At 43.5% G+C, this 21,931-nt stretch overlaps 1 protein-coding gene across 10 annotated transcripts in view; it reads right to left on the bottom strand.

Moving 5' to 3' along the window:
• ADGRB1 (adhesion G protein-coupled receptor B1) overlaps positions 1 to 21,931 on the bottom strand; it is a 260,482-nt gene that overhangs the window by 19,591 nt on the left and 218,960 nt on the right. For 5 of the 10 annotated variants that reach the window (XM_040547414.1, XM_040547416.1, XM_040547417.1 and 2 more), the window contains 5 exons: positions 19,942 to 20,027; positions 14,825 to 14,923; positions 6,971 to 7,142; positions 4,910 to 5,005; positions 2,195 to 2,249 (listed from right to left, as the gene is read on the bottom strand). In XM_040547414.1, coding sequence (XP_040403348.1) covers positions 2,195 to 2,249; positions 4,910 to 5,005; positions 6,971 to 7,142; positions 14,825 to 14,923; positions 19,942 to 20,027 — 508 coding nt within the window. The remainder of the gene's footprint in view (positions 1 to 2,194; positions 2,250 to 4,909; positions 5,006 to 6,970; positions 7,143 to 14,824; positions 14,924 to 19,941; positions 20,028 to 21,931) is intronic. The other 5 variants (XM_040547420.1, XM_040547421.1, XM_040547422.1 and 2 more) reach the window with 3 other exon arrangements.

Below are 21,931 nucleotides of genomic sequence, written 5' to 3'. Positions count from 1 at the left end.
AAAGGTGTTACTGAACTCAGGCCTTTAGCTAGGATGTGTCAGTAAGGTTCAGTGATTTAGGCTCTTTTCCTTGCTCACATCTGCTGCACGAAGCAGGTTTGGAGAAGTTTGCTCTTAGCTATCTCCAAGCATGAAGCAGTGAACTTTCACCATTGAGCTAGGGACAAAATCCTAGCAGTGAATCCACGTTCCCAGTATCAGTTCCCAGTATCTCTAATCTGTCATAGCATGAGAGCTGCTGCCTCCAGGACAAATCATGGCCAGGAACCAATGGGCAGATTTATATTTTTTATTATTCAAAGATGCAGAATGCATAGGAAGACCACTGATGCACCGTACAGAAAGGTCTCCAAAACGGTGACTATTATTAATTAGCTTGGTGCAGAGTAACAGCACTTTACCAGAGAAGGTTTCTCTCTTCAGGCAGACATCAACAAACAAAAAAAAAAGTTGTAAAGGAGGGAGCTAAGGAAGGGAGGACTAGGCTGTTAAAGAGCTGCTGATCCAGGGTCTTCTGCATTTCCTTTGGGAAACTCAATTTAGAAGCAAGAAACTCAGTAATAGCTACAGAACGGCTCCTGATTGCAGGAGTCTGGGGTCTGCCTTGGCTGTCAGCACAAAGCACAAGCTGGTTGGGTATGCATGTTTGCTGAGCATGCATTCAAGTCAGATCTGGTCTCACATGCACGTCTTTTGCACGTGGTAGTTTAGAACGGAGGTCTTCAGTGTCAGAAAGGACGGAGAAAGACAAACGAGATGATGTAGTCAGCGAGAAATACAATTATAGAGTATGAGACAGAGAAACAAAGAAAAAAAAATGGAGCAACCCTGAAAAGAGATAAATGGACAGAAAGAGACCATGAAATAAGATATCACAGGGATAAGTGAGATAAATATACTGTGGCTGTGATAGGCGTAGGGAGAGGGAGTGAGGCAGAGAGAAGGACTGAAGAAGACAGGTAAGATATAGATAGATATTAGATCGATAAATGATAGTGACAGTGATAGACACTACACAGAAACACAGCGACAGAGATAAATGTTGACAGAGACAGAAATACATAACCAACAGGTACAGCAAGACAGACAGCTGAGGACAGAGATAAGTAAGTGACTGCAAGATAGAAAGAGAGATGCAAGATAGATAAACACATTAGAAGCAGATAAAGAAATGATGGATTAGATAAAGATAAATGAAAGGGACAGGTAGACAGATGTAGATAGAAAGAGTGAGGGAGAAAATGAGAGAATGAGCAAGAAAGAGAAAGAGAAAGAGTAATACAGGGAGAGAAAGAGAGAGAGAAATTTTCCCATGATGGGAACTGCACACATAGTATTTACTGTCCTTGGCTTGGAGAGATCCTGGTTTGGAAGATGTGAATTATATGCAAGTGCCAAGTGAGCTGGTATTTCTCTTGCTTGGGGAAGGGGACAAGTGTGGGAAGGTAAACAAAAGCCTAAATATCTACAAAGGGGGAAAAAATTAAAAAATAAATCCCAGCCAAACGGTCAGGCATGCCAGGATCAGGAAAAGACAAAACCTGCAGAGACAACCAGGCAGCAAAGGAGACTTCAGAAGATGCAGACACCCTCAGGGGCATGGGAACAAAAGGGACTTAGTGGGGACAGGGATGGTTGGCCCATGCATATAAAGTCAGAAAGAGCGTGTGTGATTGAACACGCAGGAGAAAAGTGGAAGCAAAGAGACCTGACCCACCTCCATACGAACAGGCAGCTTACTACTGCACCAGAGGTGTGCATGGGGCCAGGGGGGATGTTGGGAAGGCTCTCCAAAGTCCAGACCTTCTCAAAGACACCTCCTGAGCACACAGCTGTCTGAGGCTGGCCTTGGACAGGGCTTGCTACAGCAAAGAAGGATCACAGCAGGAAGAGATGGAACCAATCTCTTCTTCCTTGATTCTCTTCTCTGCCACTGTGTTACATGGACCATAGGTATGAAATAATACTTCAGAGCAAGGTTTGACCTTAGCTAGAAGGCCAAGAGAGCTGGAGGGGAATAGGATAAGCAAAGCATAGGGGAGAATTAGGGGAGATGCTTTCTTTTGGCCAGGGTTGAGAGTAAGGGCAGCCCACACACGCACATGCAAGCCAGTACGACATACACAAATAAAGTAGAAAGGGAAAAAAAATGGCCTAGTTCAATCCCCAAACCAGGTCACTTGTTGATTCTCACCTGTGATGTGCTCACCTGATCTACAAGCCATATCCACGTCCTTCTCAAAATCGGTCTGAAAGACAGAGAACACAGAGGACGTGGTCAAAAGGAGGTGATGGGGAAAAGAAAGGCATCCGGAAAATGCAAAAAATGTTTTAATTCATGAGCCAGACATAATCACTGCCAAAAGAGCGGAGAAGAGACATTTTGGTTAGTCTTTGAAACATGTCAAACAGACTGCTTTCTTTCCACCTGCGGCTCTTGAACCTCAGGCACTGATAGAGCTGTAACACTGCTTTTCACCTGGATTCTTGTGATCATCCAAAAGCTAATTCCTGAGCTGCCAAATTAATATATCTCCCTGGAACATGTTTATGCATATTTCTAATAAAATGGGGACAGATTCCTGGCCTGATCTGCCTTGGACATATCTCCCCACATTTAGTCCAAGTGGATTCTCCTCCACCAGTTAAAAAGGTCTGCAGATGCTGCTGACAGTGCTCCACACTTACTACTGGAATTTCTTGTGATTTATCACAAAATCACATGAAGTGGAAACATCTCTGCTTCTTTAACTCTTAAATATCTTCTGAAACTCTGAAATATCTTAAAGTATAAAATTAACGGTCCCTCTAGGTAAAAAGGCTGATTAACTTTGGTTGTGGTCTGTACAGGCAAATGAAACTCCTTCTTTCTCTCAGTATGAATTAATTCCATTTCAAAAGCTTATAGTAGATAACACTTTCAGGAATTGGGTATGCTGGGGAGACCACAGAATAGCAAAAGGTAGAAGAGTTCACTAATTATTTCTAGTATCATTTCAGAAAGAAGACATTTAAAATAATTGTATTAACGTGCTGAAATGGATTCCAATTTCATACTAAGAAGAGTGTGTAAAATAACATCCCCATTGCCCTGGGATAAACGCTTTAGTATTAGCAGGTTGATAACCAAGAGTTCTTGGAATTATGAGTAATTATGTCAACCTTGCTTATGTTAATTTACTAGCAAATTGTTTGGAATATCAAATAGATTTAAAAGGAGTAGAAGAGAAATAATATCGGGCTCATGTTAAAATGGGCAAGTGGGATGACAAAGAAAAATGTAATCACATTTTGATGATAGGAGTTTCAGGAAAAAATGCAACTGAACAACCTGTGCTAGTTCCACCAATAAATAAATAAACAAAGGATAGGTTTATATTTAATAAATGTCAATAAGATTTTGTGGAAAACAGTTTGCTCAGCTAGGCTTCTTTTAATACATTGAGAAGATTTTGAGATTAGTGGAAAAGGTAACAACAAAAATGCTGTCCTTCAAAGACTTTGATTTCTTTGGTTACAGCACAATTTGGTGACTATAAAATAACATTGTACCCCTCTAAAATATCAGCAAGGAGTCATCATTCATGTCTGGGTTTGGGAGCTCTTTGTACTTGGATGTAAGGAAACTGATTGCAAGCTCTCTACTTCTCAACATGTCTATCAACAGTGCAGAAGTAAATGTAATCTCATAGCTAAAAACTTGTAGCTGACAGAATTTTGCAAGATGGTTGATAATAAATGAAAGCAGAGGAATACAAAGGGAGAAAAATCTGGCACTTCAACATATAGCTCTTGGGATGCTAACAATAGAATAACAAATACAGTGTCCACAATCTGAAAGGATACTGCGAGTTTGAAGGACATGTGGAAAAGGGTTATAGAAATAATTTGACGGCAAATGTCTTACAGAAGGAGAATAAAATAGCTCAGTGTGTTAACTTATTGCAAGGAAGACTGAGACTGGATATGATTATTGTCTGTTATTGATGGAGCTTAAGTATGAGGCACACAAGGGCCTTTCTAATTACACATAAATAGGCATAGCCAAAAAAAATGCCTGACAATCAGAAGACTACACATTTAAATTAGAAATGAGGTACCTGTTTTTAAATATGAGATGTGGTAGAATAGGATATGCCTTGATGTCTTGACTTCAAGATTGTGCTTTGGACTGAAATGAGACCTTGTACCCAAGCACAAGCTACCTGGCTTAGCACAGGAGTGACTGGCAGAAATTCCTGAGGTCGTGATATATAGGTCTAATACTAGCTAGATGTTTTAGGAACTTGCTCAAATCTTAGAAGTGATTGTCCTGATGTTGTTACTCCAGTTTCAGAAATTAAATGTCTCCTATGTCATACACATCATAACAGCAGAGCAAATGCAAGGCAATTCCCCATAGTTTATCATCCTACTGTCTTATCTAGATTGTTTGTAAAGGATTTATACAACAAGAGCAGGGTTTACAGTGCTTAAACTATATTCCCAGTGAAGCAACATAAACAAGTGTGCTTGAGACAGTATCTTTATAATAATGACTATGATCTAACACACTGTGATTAAATCAGTATTAAAAAAATTGCCTCCTAGCTCCAGCTAGGATGAGGCAGTATGATGAAGATAAAAAGGTCTGGGAGACTTAGGAGATATATTTGCCTTTTGTGTTTCCTGGGAAAGGAAGAATCTCCCCAGGATGTCTGCAAAACATGCAGGAGCCCCTGAATGTTACAATGAAAATAAACAGGAGTTGTGTGAAAGAGCCTACACTATGTTTGTTCAAGCACAGGTTTAAAGGAAAAAGGAGTGATGACCGCAAAATATATGATGGACAGAGCCTTTTGTTTGTCAGTTACATGGAAAAGATACCCCTAGGTCCCTTAGTAACAGACTAGATGGTAGTTTTCCCTACCATTAGTTGAGCGTGTCCGTTCTGAAATGACCCCCCAGAGTCTCCATTGCCCTCTTCCTGACGATCTACGACTCGGCACTTCACAGCATCCTGGACCTGCAGGAGCAAATGGATTTGCACAAGTCAGAACCAGAGAGAAGAACCAAACATATTAAATTCTGCTGAAAACAACAACAACAAAAATATAGTCCTTGGTAGATCACAATATTTTTTATGATGGATGCTATAGCATAAATCATTATATTAGGGTCTACAATTTTTGGTTATGATCCAACACCAGCTGTAATATATATCTGATCCAAAACTCACTGAAATAAATGGAAAAAAATAATGCCAGTGACTGCAATGGGAGCTAAACGCAGGCCCATATTCATAATGCAATTAGACGAAGGAGTCTCAGCCAAGCCAGTGTTGTAATTCCATTGATTTCATTGGCCCGACATAAGGAATTAATCTGTTTTACTTAATTTAAAGGAGCTGTAAGAAGATAAAATGAATACTGAAAAAAAAGGGCTTCCTGTCTCTGTTATTAATAGTCTATTCGCTCAGTAGGATGAAAAGAATAAAAGAAACATAAAAGATTTTTCCTTTTCTTCCTTGATATAATTTACCATTTTAAATCTCCACAGGGAGGCTGGAGAAAATTTACTCAATTTCCTCACTTGATTACCGCTAACATTACTTTCTAGCTCAAATGTCTATGTGCTAATGCCAACATACAATCATGCTGTAAACCTTGGTGCAAGTTGCCCCTCTCAAAATCAAATAAGCAAAATTGGTTTTCCTAATAATCCGTATTGGGGAGGAAGAGGTGTAAACATTCTGGAAATATTAATTTTCATAGAATCATAGAATATCCTGAGTTGAAAGGGACCCACAAGGACCACTGAGTCCTGGCTCCACACAGGACCACTCAAAAATCAGAACCTATGTCTGAGAGCAGTGTCCAAATTCATCTTGAACTCCGGCAGTCTCAGTGCTGTGACCAGTGCCCTGGGCAGCCTGTCCCAGTGCCTGACCACCCTCTGGGTGCAGAACCTTTCCCTAACACCCAGCCTGACCCTCCCCTGTCCCAGCTCCATGCCGTGCCCTCGGGTCCTGTCGCTGTCCCCAGAGAGCAGAGCTCAGCGCCTGCCCCTCCGCTCCCCTCGTGAGGGAGCTGCAGGCCGCCATGAGGCCTCCCCTTGGCCTGCTCTGCTCTGGGCTGAACAAACCAAGGGCGCTCAGCCACTCCTCATATGTCTTCCCCTCCAGACCCTTCACCATCTTTGTAGCCCTCCTCTGGGCACTCTCTAATAGTTTTATGTCCTTATATTGTGGTGCACAAAACTGCACACAGTGCTCGAGGTGAGGCCGCACCAGCACAGAGCAGAGCGGGACAATCCCTTCCCTCGCCCAGCCAGCAGTGCCATGAGTTTTACCCCAGGGTACAGCAGTTGGCCCTTCTGTCTGCCAGGGCACACTGCTGGCTCAGATTCAACTTGCCATAAACCAAAACACCCAGATCCCTCTCTTTGGGGCTGCTCTTCAGCCTCTTATCACCCAGTCTGTACATATAACCTGGGTTGCCCCTTCCCAGGTGCAGAATCCAGCACTTGCTCTTGTTAAACTTCATCTCGTTGGTGATTGCCCAGCTCTAATTTGTCACGATCTCTTTGCAAGGCCTCTCTCAAGGGAATCAACACCTCCTCCCAGTTTATTATCATCTGCAAACTTACTCAGAACACCTTCCGGTCCTACAACCAAGTCATTTATGAAAACCTTAAAGAGAATTTTGGTGTTTAGCAAGCAAAACCTGGCATTTGAGCTAGAAAAAAAGTGAATCTAAGACTGTCCCCCAAATTCTACTCTACAGGACACTTGGCATAACAACCATTGATTCATTCTTTCTTGCTTCCCATCTTCTGACTGATAATGTCACGGTCATTTCTTTGGGCACTGCCTACATGAAGGCAAAAGCAGTTAGGATTAGAATAGCTACCAGGCTGAGCAGGCATTTTTCAGACATTTTCTGTAGGAAGTTCATAGGTTATATTAAAGAGAACGAGTCATTCTGCTCACCTCCCTCCTAAGGATACAATGGACCATCACGATGACAAAGCCCTCCAATGAGTCAAAGACAGCAAAAAGGATCTGGAAGAGCGCCGACCGCCGATCTGTGATTGCCAGAACTGCAGACATCCAGGTGAGAGCCAGGAGAGGCAGGACCACGCAGGAGCTCCAAAGGGATGCCCTGTTAAGGGAGAGGAAAAGAGAATTCAGCTCCACGTCAACCTCCCCTGCTCCCATGTGGGATGCTAATTCAGCCTCCTGATCCCATGGGGCTTCAGAAGACTTCTCCAGCAAATGCATACTTGTGGCTAGACGTCTTCTGAGCCCCTGGCACAGGGAAGCAGGAAGATGCTTTGCAACACTCACGCTACCAAAACAGGTGACACACAGTTTCTACAGGAGGGACTACTAGCTGATGGTGCAATCATGCATAAAACTTGAGGCGGGGAGGAAGGATGCAGATACCTCACTCCCCCTTTCGCGCCCTTCCCACTCTACATCACTACACCACAAGGGTGGCGTTTCCCAAGGAGGGGAGACAAAATACAGTCACTGTGGGTTGCCGGAGGGAAGGGGAACAGTTGCAGCAGAGGCTGGTTTGTCACGATGGCTGTCAGTACTCAGGCTACAGACATTTGGACTTCCAGAGCACATGGAAGACACCAACAGGTGGGGACGTGTCACAGTTTCAAGTGACTAAAGCAGACAAGCATAGAACTGATGTGAAGACTGATCTTTTGCTGTTGCTCCCTTACCCTGTAGCTGACAGTCCCTACAATTCCACAACAATAAGCATCACGGGAGCTGATATGTAACTCAGATCATCTTTCAACAGAAAAATTTCAGTTTTCTTGTGTGATCTGCCCATCTGAATGCTTTGAAAAGAACTGCAGTTGCTTCTATCTTTAGCAAGTATTGCAAATAACTTTATTCTTGGGGGTCTCCTTGAAGATTCAAGCCGCATATTAATTCACAGGACCAAAAACTTCCTGCAGTGTTAGCATTGTCACATGAACCTCCATCTTTTCTATGGCTGGTGGCTCTAGAAATGAGAAGGCAGCTCTGTTTCCATGTGCTATTCGGCCATTCAGCTCTCTCACCAAAAGCATCCCAGACAATTTTAACAGCAATGGAGATTTTTAGGCTGTCTATTGTCCTATATATTTGGCAGCGCTGGTGCACCAAGAGTACCAGAAGAATTCCTTTGTGAGCTTATATCTAACAAATAAGAGTAGACCTATGCACAGACTGAGCAACAAGTTGAGCTTCAGGATTTCCAGAGTAGAAAACCTCAAGCTACTCACTAACAAACATATACAGGTAACACAATAAATTACAGGACAGATATTGTGACACACGGTTTACAGTACTTACATGGAACTTGCTTACCATTTTCTGATATATGATCAAGATTTTAATGTTTACTTGCTGGTTATCCAGGTACCACTCTCACAGACCTCAGTGAGAGTTTTACCTGAACAAAGCTGGAGCCTGGACACGGGTATGGACATCAGGATGTAACACCCTAAAGAGTTTTTCAAGGACTGTTACATCAGTTCTGCTGCAATGACCACATACTGAAGTGATGGGTTATGTTTGTAATCATAATGGTACTATGATTGCAAATATTTCTACAACCTTTTCAGACTCAGATGTGTTCCTTGGTGGTGTTTTTAATCAATGTGATTTCCCTCAGGGAGCCGTTAAATGCCATAAAATCTTTTCAACTAAACTAAGCATTATGAGGCTTCCTTGCAAGGTAAGGGCCAGATATAATGTAGATATACTGTTATTTTATATAGGATAAACTCAACTTTAATGTCCAACAGAAGCTATAATTTTAAAGCATTATTAAGAAAAGAACCAGCAGCCAAAGACAACCCTCAACCAACCAAACAACTGCCAAACAGATGTTTGTATTCTACTTCTCTCCCAGCTCCCTGAAATATGGTTCATTATACTGAAGTAAGTGAAATCTTTCATTGCTATCATTTGCAATGGTGCATTAATAAAACTGGCTAAGTAAGTTCAGCAAAAAAATCGAAGGTGTAGAAAAAGCCAAATGGAAAGATGAGGTTTGCTCCATAACATGCCTCTCCAGATGTGTCTTCCATGCAAGGATCAGCAAACACAAGATGCCCGATGAATGGCTTGGTAAGGGAAGTCATTCCAGTAGCAGTCTGCAGTTTGATTGCCCAAAACCAGGACAGTCAATAGAGGCTGCTACAGAAGGTCTGTACCAAAGAACTCGGTTTTCTGGAACTACCTGGTCACCCAGCACACTCTTAATACATACAGATGTGTACGTTACTATCACTGAAATGCAAACAGAAACCACATCTGAGAATGGATTTGAACCCTAAGCATGGGTTTGAAACAGAGATATAAATTTGCATGGGGTTTTCCATTCTTGAAAAGAACTGCAACATCAGATTGACAATGATTTGGATCTGGATTCAAGATTAGATGTGGATTTTGGTTTGCAAAGGATGCTGCTGAAGAAGTAAATTCTAATTTTCTCTAGCAACACATTAGACTTCAACCCATTGGCTTCAAACCCTGCTCCAACAGATTATGCAAGCACTCTGCTTTAACCAGGTGCTGCGTCAGTCTGAATTTGCTACCCACAACACTGATGCAACATTCTCTAACTATGGGGGGAACCATCAGAGCTCCTGCTTCTTTATGTTGGATTCAGTCTTCCCTAGCCCCATGTCCTGAGTTTCTCAACATGCACAAACTGTTCAACTCTTCAGAGTCAAGACATCCTGGTAGACTTCCCTATTGCTTCCAGCATAAACAACCTTCAGAGCAGCACTGCTCACATCACACTTCCAACTCAGATGATTAAAATAGTATTATGCCAAATATTCAGCTGGCGTAAATCAGAATTATTCCGAGTTAAGTTCTGTCTTACACCAGCTAAGAGTATGGCCTGACTTTCTGCTTTCTTTGTGATTCATCTTGCAGATGCCTTCTCAACAATATTCATCCCTTACAAATGTTATGGAAATGTTGCTTGACATTTAATGCATAATCTTTTTTCTCAGGAGGCAGACGGCAATGGGTCATAGGACTATAACTTACTCTAATTTCACTTTCAGAGCTCTGCTTAGCCTTTGAAATATTAAATTCAAAAAAAAGTTCCATTAAAAAAAATCATATCTAGACTGAAATTTTAAAAGAAAACTCAGGGAAAGATAAGTGGTTTTCCTGTGACATTGCCCTTAATTCTACCTGCCATGAGCTGAATTCATAGCAGAACTCACACTTCTGCCACTTTTCTGTGTGCCCCTTTTGTAGGAGGAATTCTTAAAAGGTACCAGGAAATCCCATAGGACCCAAGAAACATCACGTTATGGTGCCATGTGACGGGAAATAAAATGATGATTTGTTATATAACAACACTGTGATGACTTAACAGCTCTTCATTATGGATTATCTACGATCAATGAATCCACGATTTGTATTGCTTGGGACAAAGGACTAATCCCTTTGGCTGGCAGATGAAGAAGGCATTTATCCTACTGATCTATCCTGATTTATTTGTTGCATACATGACAGCACTCATCATGAACAACTAATATGAAGGGAGGATCATTACATTGTGCCATGGAAGCATGATGTTGGCTTATTGCATGATGACCATGGTGTGACAATATTACTTAGCAGGACTGAACCAAGTATAGTTACTATGCCACGTGACAACATGGGCACACATTAAAAGTGTCCACAGCTTTATCTAGCAGGGCAAAGACTTAACCTCACAGGAGACCCAGCCCTGGCAGCAAGCAGATGGTGGCCTTTGGTCAAAAATATCAAAAGCTAGCAGTGGTTTTGTTCTTTAGCTAGCTGGCAGCCTTGGGAGTCCCCGTCTTTGCAAAAAAGATAAAATTAAATGGCAGGGACTTGATGGGACTGATGGGACTTGGAGAGTAGCAATGGAAAGAGCAAAAAATGGATTTGGGAAACAAAGATCTACATGAGGAAAGATTAAGAGGCCTGCGCCCTAACAAAAGACAAGTCCAGGGGGACACACAGTACATGCCAACAAAGATGTAAAGGGCCACTATAAAGATGTAAGCAATCAATTCTTCTCATTACTCAAGGCTGACAGGGCAGCCAGTACAATAAGCTCAAGAAACAGCAGAAGGAAAAATAACTTTAGAACTCAGAAAGCAATTTCTGGAGAAGAGGTCCGAAAAGGAAGATGGTTTCTGGCGTTCAACACGCAAGACAAGGGATGGCTCACCACACGGTGTGCAGACAAGGTGGCTCCATTACTCTGATAAACGTGCAATTCCTGCCTCACAGCTGCTCTGTTACAGGAAAATCACAGTTCAAGGATTTACTTGATTGTAAATATTGTGCTTTAACCCTTCTCTAACTTGTGTTATTCCTAAAAGCAAGACCTTGAGTGTTTCCACAATTTTAGGGATAGTTCAGAGAACTACCTTTTACTCAATGCCCGTATAACCAAGATAAGAAATCTTTACCTAGCAAAGCGGGGCCACTGTGCATACTGATCCCATGCATGGGAAGCAAAGAAACACAAGACATCATTTCTATTTTCTCCAGAAAATGATTCTACTCTCACTTGCTGCAATCTGCATGATATGACCAGGAGAACAGGAGATCAAACACCTCTGAGTTAGGCAGGGAATGAAACAGGTACAGGCAGACTGCTTGATTATTCACCTCCAGTAAGGGAAATAGTTCTTTGACCTCCCAAGGACCAGCAGGGGCTAAGTATTGTCCACAGGTTAAGAATCCAATTTCAAATTCCTTGAACTATGCAAACAACACTGTTCCTGGTGAACAGTCTCCTTCATAAAATCAGTCACGCGCAGAAGGGGTGATTCACATTAGTGCTTGAACTAGAATACTGGGCAAAAAACCTGACATCCAAGACTTCCTGAAATGAGTTTGAGCCAAGAAAAATCCCTTAACACAAGGGACCCCTTAATAACTGACACAAGAGCCTCAGATGACATAAGATGGGTGATGTATAAGAGTCCTTCTTTCCTTCCTTTCTTCTTTCCTTTCTTCTTTCCTTTACATCTGCCCTTCCTTCCTTCCTTCCTTCCTTCCTTCCTTCCTTCCTTCCTTCCTTCCTTCCCTCCTTCCTTCCTTCCCTCCTTCCTTCCTTCCATAGCAGTCCTCGCTATCTTCAGTGACTGTCCCCTTTCAAAGCAATACCAAGAAATGGCATGTCCTTGAGATATATTCCTGTCCCAGATCAAAATTTTTCACAGGTAGCAAAGACAAATGAATTATAAGGCAGTATTTCACAGGCTGAGGCTACTGTACAAGCAACTATTGTAAGGAAAGAAATGTGGGAACAGAGGCCGTTCAATGGCAAGATATATAACCCAGATCTCATCCAGAGCATTCAACAGGGAAGGCTTTTTTCTAACCCACAGCTGTCAAATCTGGGTTACACTTAACAGGTCATAGACATCCCAAACTTTCCTTTTTATCATTTCCCTAGTCAAGAAATTGCACAATTTCCAGTACATATTTTGTCTCTTCTGTCACGATCACTACCTGCTCTCCCATCAGTAGTTTACCATGTTCTCCCTCAGTTACACATCCCCTTCCCTGACCCCTTCTCTCTTAGATGCCCAGGAAGGGCTACTCAAAACTTTTATGATTTCCAGATGCCAAGGAAACAGACAGAAAGTTGTATTCTTTCACATCATACTAGCTCAGAGATAAGCCTCTGAAACCCATGGGAGGAGAACTGGAGAGAGCCTGAGGAACCCCAGAAGGAACCAGACAGGCACATCCTTGATGTGCTTGCTCTCTGCCAAGCAGCTATGCCTAATTCAACATCAGAGAGGAGCCAGGATTCCTCACAGCATCTGATTTACACTGCAAGACTCCAAAACTGAATGGTAAAGCTGGCCCGAGTCTGGGATCAAGGCCGGCAGAATGGTGGCAGTGACATGAAGTACAGTCAAGGCTTTGCCTTACTGGCAACCTCATTTACAAGAATTTGGAGGAAGAAAACCAGAAGGAGTTCAGCTTCAGAGTGAAGGGGACCAAAAAGGTCAGTGGAGGGGATGAGTGTACTAATTCATGCATAATTCACTCTTTTTGTAAGGACAAGAGCAGAGGATACTTCAGGATACACAACAAAACCAGTATTGGCATTAACTGTCTAAGGTATTCTATCGACTGGGAAAACAAAAGACATATCCTTTTACAAGGGCCCTCTACCTTCTATCAAACCACTTAAATTAGAAAAGCAGGATAAGCAGGAGATCTGGATTTCATATCTCCTCTTTCTAATTTGAAGATGAATCAGAATAGATGACATGACAGACCAATGTCAGACAATATGGAAGAAAGATTAGAGTTCGCTTTACTTTTCAAATGAATTTACAAGGAACTGAAAGCCTCTCCTATTTAACGGTCTACTTTATTAATAGTAAGGTTTCTGCTGGGTTAGCATTCCTCTGCAGCGACAGGAAAGCGAAATGCAGTAACCTGCTAATTCCAGACTCGTGGTACTGGACCGATGCCATCTCAGCATCTTAGCTCGGCACTGTTGCAAAAGGGAAACAAGTTCAGCAGCAAAAACTAAATTAGATTTTGTTTAGTTTTTGCATCTACTAGAAACTGTTAGCTCTTAGTAGAGGTGATAGAATGTTTTCTTTTTCTAACAACAGTGGGCCGTTTTCTAGAAATATGCATTTTTCCCTAATCTCTTCTGAATTTCCTAGGAATGTCTCTTTTAAAAAAAAAAACCAAACAAACAAAAACAAACAAACAAAAAAAAACCTTCACATTTTGATTTTGTTTTGCATTGCCACGTTTCGAGATTTGGCTCTGAACTGCCTATTTTTGGTCAGATTATTTACAGGTAGGAGTTTTACAAATTGAAAATGTCTAACTCTGAGACTGTTTCACACATTTGATAGATACTACTTCAGCCATCAAAATCACATATAGATATTACTTTAGCCACCAAAATCAAAATATAGCATCACCTTGTAAGGATGTAGATAACATTTCAGAAAGGGAAGGAGGAAAGACAAACCTTTCCTCATTGCTCTCCCTCCTACCTTAACCTTTGGGAGAAAAGCCAACAATAGCAACAATTTCTCCAGCAGAACAAAGCTCTGACATTTTCATAATTTAATTTTTTTTGACTAACTCCAGTTGCATCTAAGAAGAGATTTAACAGCATTTGACTTTTGTAACTCAGAGCTATGAAACACTTTTAGATTTTGAGAACTAATTCCAAGTGCTTTTAGGGGTCCAAAAGAGGCAGTCAACACCTATCAAATCAGAATGGCAGCCCTATAAGGTTTTAAACTTAACTCTAGCCCTTTAGAAGAGAAAAAAAGTAAACAGAGGTGGTTCCCCAGGTCACTTAAATCATACCCAGTGTATATGTACTCACTGGAGTAATAAACTAAAGCACATGCTTAAGTGTTTGAGAAAACTGGAGTTTGAAGCCCCAGTCTAGCACCAAAATTAATGGGAACCACACCTTTAAGTCTGCAAATCCAAGTAAATTGAACGGGGGCGTTAAACGTAAATCCAACTTTGAGCAAATGTCTTCCATGGGCTGCTCACATGCTTAAAGCTAGGCATGTCATTAAATGCTTTTCAGGACCCAGCCCCTCAGCTCTTGCTCCAAGGACATTTCAGGAGCCCTACACTACTCCTGGCCCACGCAATGAGGTCGGGGAGAGGTGGGGATGTGGGGAGGTGGGCAGGGAGATGGGAGAGAAAACAAACGGGCTGGTGAGGGAGGGGGGAAATGAAAGAGGGAAATAATAATAACTAAAAAAAAAAAAAAAAGAAAGTGGAAAGAAAGAAAGAAAAGAAGTTGAAATTAGAGGAACTAACATGGCGTTACTGGTGGCTGTGGCCGAAACTTCAGCGGAAGAAACTACTCCACACTTGGAACATTTGAGCGTCATGCCGTAAAGGGGCACTGCCATCTGACTGCAATTAAAACCAAAAGACTGAAACAAAACAAAACACTTTGCTCATGAACACAAACGTAGAAAGGAAAGGGAAAGAGAAGCCAAAAGAAAGAAAGAAAGAACGAAAGAAAGAAAGGAAGGAAGAAGAAAGGGAACCAACCAACCATACCCAGTTTGAAAAGAGAAATGAAAGACAGGCAGGAATAAAACTCTCTCATCTGTACCACTCCAGATGCGGAAAATGGGGAAATGTACGATTCAGAGACATGTTGGTGCTGCTGGAGAGGGTGGAACTGTGTTGGTGAAAGTTTTGCCAGATTCAGGGTGTCTCTCTCCGGCACCCATGGAAGAGAAGCCAGTACTGCTCTCCCAGTCTCCACCTCCTTCTTTTGGTTTGTTTTCTTTTGGTTTTGTTTTTTGAGGAATTGCTCGTTACCCTCCTGGCCTTTTTGCTCCAAAACAAAAAAGGTGGCAGGGTTGTACAGTAGAAGGCAAGAAGTAGGGCTGTGGGGACTGTGCTTAGCTTCTTTCCTACAGCAATGAGAGGGATAGGTAGGACATTTCCTCCACTGCCCCTTGTGTGCTGCTCTTCACCTTGGTGGGGACACCCACATGGCAGCTGCCAACACCAGGGGATGCTCTTTGGTGGCTTAATCCATGACGAAGGACATGCACATGGGTCTGCTGTTTATGTCCTTGAGGTTGAACATGAGCTCAGGTGTTTTGTCAGCCCATCAACCTGCCCTGAAGAGAGGTGGACAGGCTGACTCCTTTCGAGACGTTTCTTCTCTCAGGTTTTGTTTTGGAGCTGTAAACCTCTTTGGGTTGAACCCTGAGTCTTGCTCATGTGGGTTGCTCCCTCTTTTGCTGGATGGGATCAACCACAAAGACAGGCTGTCGTGGGCTATTGGTATAGGGTGCTTCAGGGATCAGGGTAGGGCATGCCTACATGAATTTTGGAAGCTGGTATGTGTGAACCCACACAGCCGACAAGCCAGCTCTTACTTGGGAGCCCAGAAGCTGCATGAGCTTGTCATTGGCCCTTTTTCTTCCCAGAATTTACTAGTTTGTATGCTTTGCACAGGTACATGACCTCCACATCAGATCTGGCTCAGAACATGGGCAGGAGTCTGCAAAACATCCTACAGACCTACACGCAGTGCCTATTATCAGAGTAGGCATGAACATCGCTGCTGGACAGCAGGTTGGCCACTCTTTGGTGGTGTCTGGAAGTACCAGACCTTGGGTTTTTACAGCCCTGCCCTGGCTGGGAGAGAGATCAGGAAACTTGACAGATCGTTTCCTAACTTTTATGGCTTTGTTTTCAGTCTCCCTGCAAAAAGGAAACTCCCATGAACACCAACACAGCATTATCAGTGGTCCTAGTGGTCATTGAGCTTACTTTTAAGTGGCTATTGATTGGTCTTTTAATTAGTTAGTTACAGTGACATAAGCCATTACTCTCTTGCAGAATAATGACTAAGTAACTAAGGTAGTCCACAGCAACTTTCAGTCTTGAGACACAGAGAAAATTAGTTCTTGTGTCAATAGATTCATATCTTCCAGGAAGGATGGTGTAAATCCAGTGAGGACAATGGCTGAACCAAAGATAAAGTGGGTCTTGAGAGGCACTAAGTGCATGACCCTTAAAAAAATCACGGTCCATCCCCAGACCTATAAGCCACAAAGAACAGATAAGCAGAGAGACAGAGAGAGGCAGAGATAGGCAGCAAAAAGAAAGTAGATTGATTCGAGGAATTTGATGGAAAACTATACCAGAAAAAACATGAATGACACTGAATCACAAAGAATTGGCCAAAAGACCACTATAACACACAACTGTAACTGCTGTTGGGTGCATTTATGCAGAAAATTGTAAGCAGTAGGCACAGATGTGGGTACGTTTATATTCTAATTTGTTCTAGTTCGGGCCTTGAGGTTGCTAATATATTGAATTTCCGTAGCAGGTTTATATTGGTGCATGTAGGTATGAAAGGGTAGCTAATGAAATAACCACAGTGAATAATGCATTCATTTAATTTAGCTTTTTCTGCTTCCTAAATATCCACAAACAGCTCACGGACTCATCTGGTGTGTTCAGCAGAGCCTGGACTTTGCTACCCTTTATTGAAAAGTGCTTTACACCATGGACAGCCCAAAGAGTAGGAGCACTGCTTCCAACATGAAATGCTCCCAGGTGAAGGGCAATCCAAATCTGCTCCTATTTTAATGCAGTCATTATCTCTTTCCAATTCCTTTCTTCTCTAGGCACTGACAATCCAGCTTTTACACCCTGCTAGGACGCACAGAGAATATTTCATGCAAGGTATTGGGGCAAACTTTCTCAAGCCCTCTCTATAATCAACGGAGGGAAAAAAAGAAGTAAAGCTCCTCTAAGGGACATGTTGGAAGAACGAAACGGGGCTCCCATCTCTCTCCAGTGGCTACAGAGGGAGCCTAGGGAGATTAAGCTCACCAGGCTAAAATTAGCCTTTGTGAATATATCCTATAGCCTCATTCTTCTTCCCTGGCTGCATGAGCACACAAATGCTTCTGGAATAAACCCTGGCTGAATAAATTTAAAATTCGTTTTAAAGGCTCCTGCGTCCAAAATTAAAACTTTCACTTTTAGGAGCACTCCCATCAACAAGGCTCAAACCCTGTCAGTGCAGTTGACCCCAAGAGGAGGCAGAAATGGTAATGGGGAACCACTGCAAGCAAGGTAGGTACCTGCTGGGATCCTCCTGCAGGGTTTTCTCCCTGGTTCGAGCACGTAGCACGTGCCCGGAAAGGATTTAGGGCATCCATGTGCACTGCGCCAGCTCTCCATGTAACCACATCCACCTCTCTGCAGCCTAGTTTTATGACACATGCATAAAGCCACTGCCATTAGAAAGTCAATGGTTTCTGACAACAGTAATCATAGTGATTTCCTCTGGTAAGTATAGGGCAAGACCTATCGTGTCTCGGGTGCTATTTTACAGGAGCTGCTAACACCGATTTGTTGGTGCCAACAGATCTGCAGTACATGTGCTGGGCTCCTCTTAGTGTTCAACAGGTCCTTTCCCCCTCTTTTTTTTTCCCCCTTTGTTTTTTTTTTTGCAACACTGAACCATACTTCTTGCCTCTGCTAAAGGAAACACAACGTTTCTTTAGACCAGCTCCTCAGATCCAAACATCTCCGAGGCCGTTACTCATTCCGATCATCTCCAGATCTACCCTCCAACACGGTTCCCAAGCCCAGGCCAGAAGCGGCTAGCTAAAGGGAAGGGGCACCGGAGCTCTCCAAAGCAAATCTGCAATCTCAGCGGGTGCACTTCGAAAGGAGAACAAAACCATTTAGCACAGAGAAGGCTCAAAAAGTGCTGCACACACACACACGGACACGAAAGAGGGGGGAAAAAGAGAAAAGAAAGAAAAAACAAAGAACATCAGAAAAACGACTTTTTTTTTTTTTTGCTTTGTAGGTTTTGTTTTCAAAGTACGACTACGAATGTGATCAATAACCAGCAGAAAGGGATTAAATAAGGTCGCTCCGTGTGCAGTTTAGCTTAGAGAGTGAGAGACTGATGGGCAGTAACTCACTGCTCTGCTAATCCAATAAAGCGTTTATTTCAGCGTTGGCTTTGCAGCGTAATTATCTTTCTGTGGACTCTGCCTGCAGTTAGGGCACTTTTTTGAGTTCTCTCTTTGTCAAATAGGCATTGTCCAGAATAAAGCACTTCGTTGGTGGTGGTTCCTGTAAGCAAAGCACCAAGATCACTTAATCACATACATCTCCAACCCAGCAGCAACAGACACCTTTGCTCATCCTCATCCAAACAGGCTCAAGTCTCCCCTTGTTATAACCCTATTAAGGCACCAATTTCCCCTCTTCATTGCACCACTTGGGCACGCCAACACTGCCCCCAAAACGTGAGCCTTCCCTCGTTCCTCTCCCCCTCCTCTGGCTGGATAAGAGCTTGCTTCTGCCCTCTGTTTGATGCCATCATCAATTGAACATGAATTCCAGCAGGACTCCCCGCTCCACAGCACAACCACAGGAATACTGAACCCTGTCCATGCTTTCTGCCTCCCAGAGGCAATTTTAGGGCCAGTGGGTGTTGCAGCACCACAGTGGATGCTGCAGCTTATTGTTTCTGAAGCCCTGGGGTGCTACAGGCTGACCTGTGCATTTGATTTGACTCAGAGTGTCAGCATGCCACTTGTCTTTTGCTTAGAGCACGGCATAACCCAGGGATAAAGTCTGAGCAGGCTGCAGACCCAAATAGGAACAGAGAAGGGGGCTCTCACAGTCCCAGAGCCAGTGACCGAGCAGCTGTTGGCAAAAGGGGCTGGAGGTAAAGCCAGGGGAGAGCCCTGCATGGCAGCTGCCATCCTCGCTGTAGAAGCAACTTTTCAATTTATACTAAGGCAAAACCCAGCTGCCACAAGTCCTGAGCTTGAGGATGGAGTTTAGGGTGGTGGCTATGGAGAAGATAAAAAACCTCAGGTCATATCAGATTCTTTTTTTCTTGCATTACCTACCAGTCCTCCTCTATACCCATCCATCCATCCACTAATTTGTTCACCTGTACAGCCCCTAAGTACCCTTTTCTTCAAAGTACTGTGTCCCTTTGCCATCCCTCAGCCACCTGCATTAGGTGACCCTGGTGTCACACAGTCCATGCCACCCTCAGCAGTGCCACCTCTCTACCTTCTGCTGTCTCTAGACGTCGGAGAGAAGAGCCATTTGCTTTCCCTGCTCTTTGGGATCTACATCAACTTGGGCTGAAGCCTTTTTAACAAAGAGCTGAACTTCCAGCCCTCGTCACAGTGCTGCTTCTTGGGTCTTTTGTCCCCACGCTGAATGGCAAGGCAGAGAGATTAAGCGAAGGATTTCTTTGTTTGTTTCGTTTTGGTTAAATCTGCTTTCGCTTGTTGTTTGCACCTCCACTCTTTGCATTGCTGACCTGGTTATTGATCACAACCTTGGTTGTTTTCTTTGTTTGTTTGCTTGTTTTTCATTCTTTACTTAGATGTATTGATAAGGCATACCCTGCCCGTTCCTTCAGTTTCTTATCTGTTATTCCATCTTTGGATACAAGTTTGTTAAAAACCAGAATGCCAATAACCATGTTCACCTGTTGAAAGAAAAACAACACACACATTTGTTCTCAAGTGGGTCAGGTCAAACGCAGTAGTACAGAAGGTATCTACAGGGCAGGCCGAGCCCTTTAGTTTTTCCCAAAGCTGGGTGGCACGGTCGCACCTCTGCCCCCTTTCCACCCCATCCCACCTCCCTGCCACGTGTCTGAGTCCAGGGGAGCAGAATGCAGCTGGCAGCAGATCGGAGAGGTCCCCATGGACCAGAACAAGGCTGTAAAATGCTCAGATCATTGCAGGGCTTCTTGTAGCCCAATGTAAGCTCGAGATCTAGACAGGCAAACCCAAGGCACAAAAAGAATTCTTCAGGGTAGTACAAATAGAAAGTGGTCAATGCAGGGGAGAGCGGTGGGGTGACACAGCCTAGTTTCAAAAGTGCTTTTTGGAGTCTGTGCTCCCAAAACAGCAGCTGGAATAATAATAAGGGGATGTGGTTTCCACTCAGTGAACCACAACTGTCGCTCTCAGGTGGAGGGGTGTTGGAGCAAGTAGAAACATCAGCTGCTTGACACAGCTCATGGATTAACCACCCAGCCGATTCCCAGAAATTAGCGGGCGACTTCGTGGAGCCCTTCCTCCTGCTTTGTTAGGGTGAGAGCACAGATGTCTGCATCAAGCGGGTGTAAATACTCACAGGGAAATAGCTGTGCAGAGCTGACGTCTTGCAAAGCTGCGTTAAACTCCCCAGTGCTCCGTTCTCATTGCACTCCCTGTTGCCAGCTGCATCCGTTTTACAGCCCCCAACCAAACCCCAGCAGCCCCTGAGCATCACCCCGTTAGAGACCCGTTAGTCCCTGGGGGCACAGCTCTGATGGCGGAAAAAAAGTGACACTCTCCTGGTTTTGTTGACAAGGAGCCACGGGGTGTTGGCAGGACAAAGTACTGGTGCTCTTCTGCGTGGGGTGCTTCCAATAAAAGGTTTAAGGACAAATTTAGAGATTTACAGAATCATGTGTTGGCTGAGAGCCTCGGTGAGGGTAACAGACCCTTGAGAGGTAGCCCTCAGGGACAACTCACAGAAAACACAGCCCAAGGGAAGGGAGATGGCTGCTAAGCCTCCATCTAATTGCCAAAATCATCCTCAGCACTGAGCAATCGTTCTGAGCTTGGCCTGCTGGTCTCAGCCAAGCACGACCCAGCTTTCTGATGGGGAGTCCACAGCTGGGAGTGAATGGAAGAGCTCCCACATAGCAATTATTTCCCTTTGTATCAGCTGCTGGGTGAGTGGACTACTTTCCGCAGCTGTGAGTCCAATTTCTAGAGCTCACCACGGTATTGTTTTAAGGAAACAAGGCTGGCGAGTCAGACACAGCAACTCAGCCAAGGATCAGCAGGAAAACAACCTCTGGTTATGTGCTTGAAGAGACAGCACGCTTGGAAGTCACTGATATTTCTTCTCCATGCTGGAGGCTCCTGAGTGCATGAAGTTCCCTTCTTTAAGGTGCGGGAAAGCAGTAGAGAAGATGAGGTTAAGGTTTTGCAGGCTGGATCACTAGCAGGGCTTGAAACACTTGAGGGTGTATCCTCCATTTACAGCAGGGGAGATGATGAAGTGCAGCTCTGCAATTGCAGCTGTGCAACTGTTTTAATTAAAAAAAAGATTTTATCCAATGCACTGATCATCATGATCGATATCCCACCCTGATCCTGGCTCTGCTTTTCAAAGGCGGGGATACAGGCATGGACATGCCTCTAAATATTACCACTTCCAATAACATGCAGCTTAACTTCATTTCCTGATCTCCAGAATGCCATCCAGAAGCAAAGGCACAAAGCTGAAATTCATCCCTTGAGATAAGCAGTGCCTGATAAACGACGACTCCCAGTCCTCGCTTCACCGTGAGCCTCTCCCTGCAGACACCTGCTTATTTCATCCTGTGTG

Source organism: Cygnus olor, chromosome 2, assembly GCF_009769625.2.
Source record: "Cygnus olor isolate bCygOlo1 chromosome 2, bCygOlo1.pri.v2, whole genome shotgun sequence".
NCBI classification, from domain to species: domain Eukaryota; kingdom Metazoa; phylum Chordata; class Aves; order Anseriformes; family Anatidae; genus Cygnus; species Cygnus olor.
This window is presented reverse-complemented; position numbering and strand designations above follow the sequence as displayed.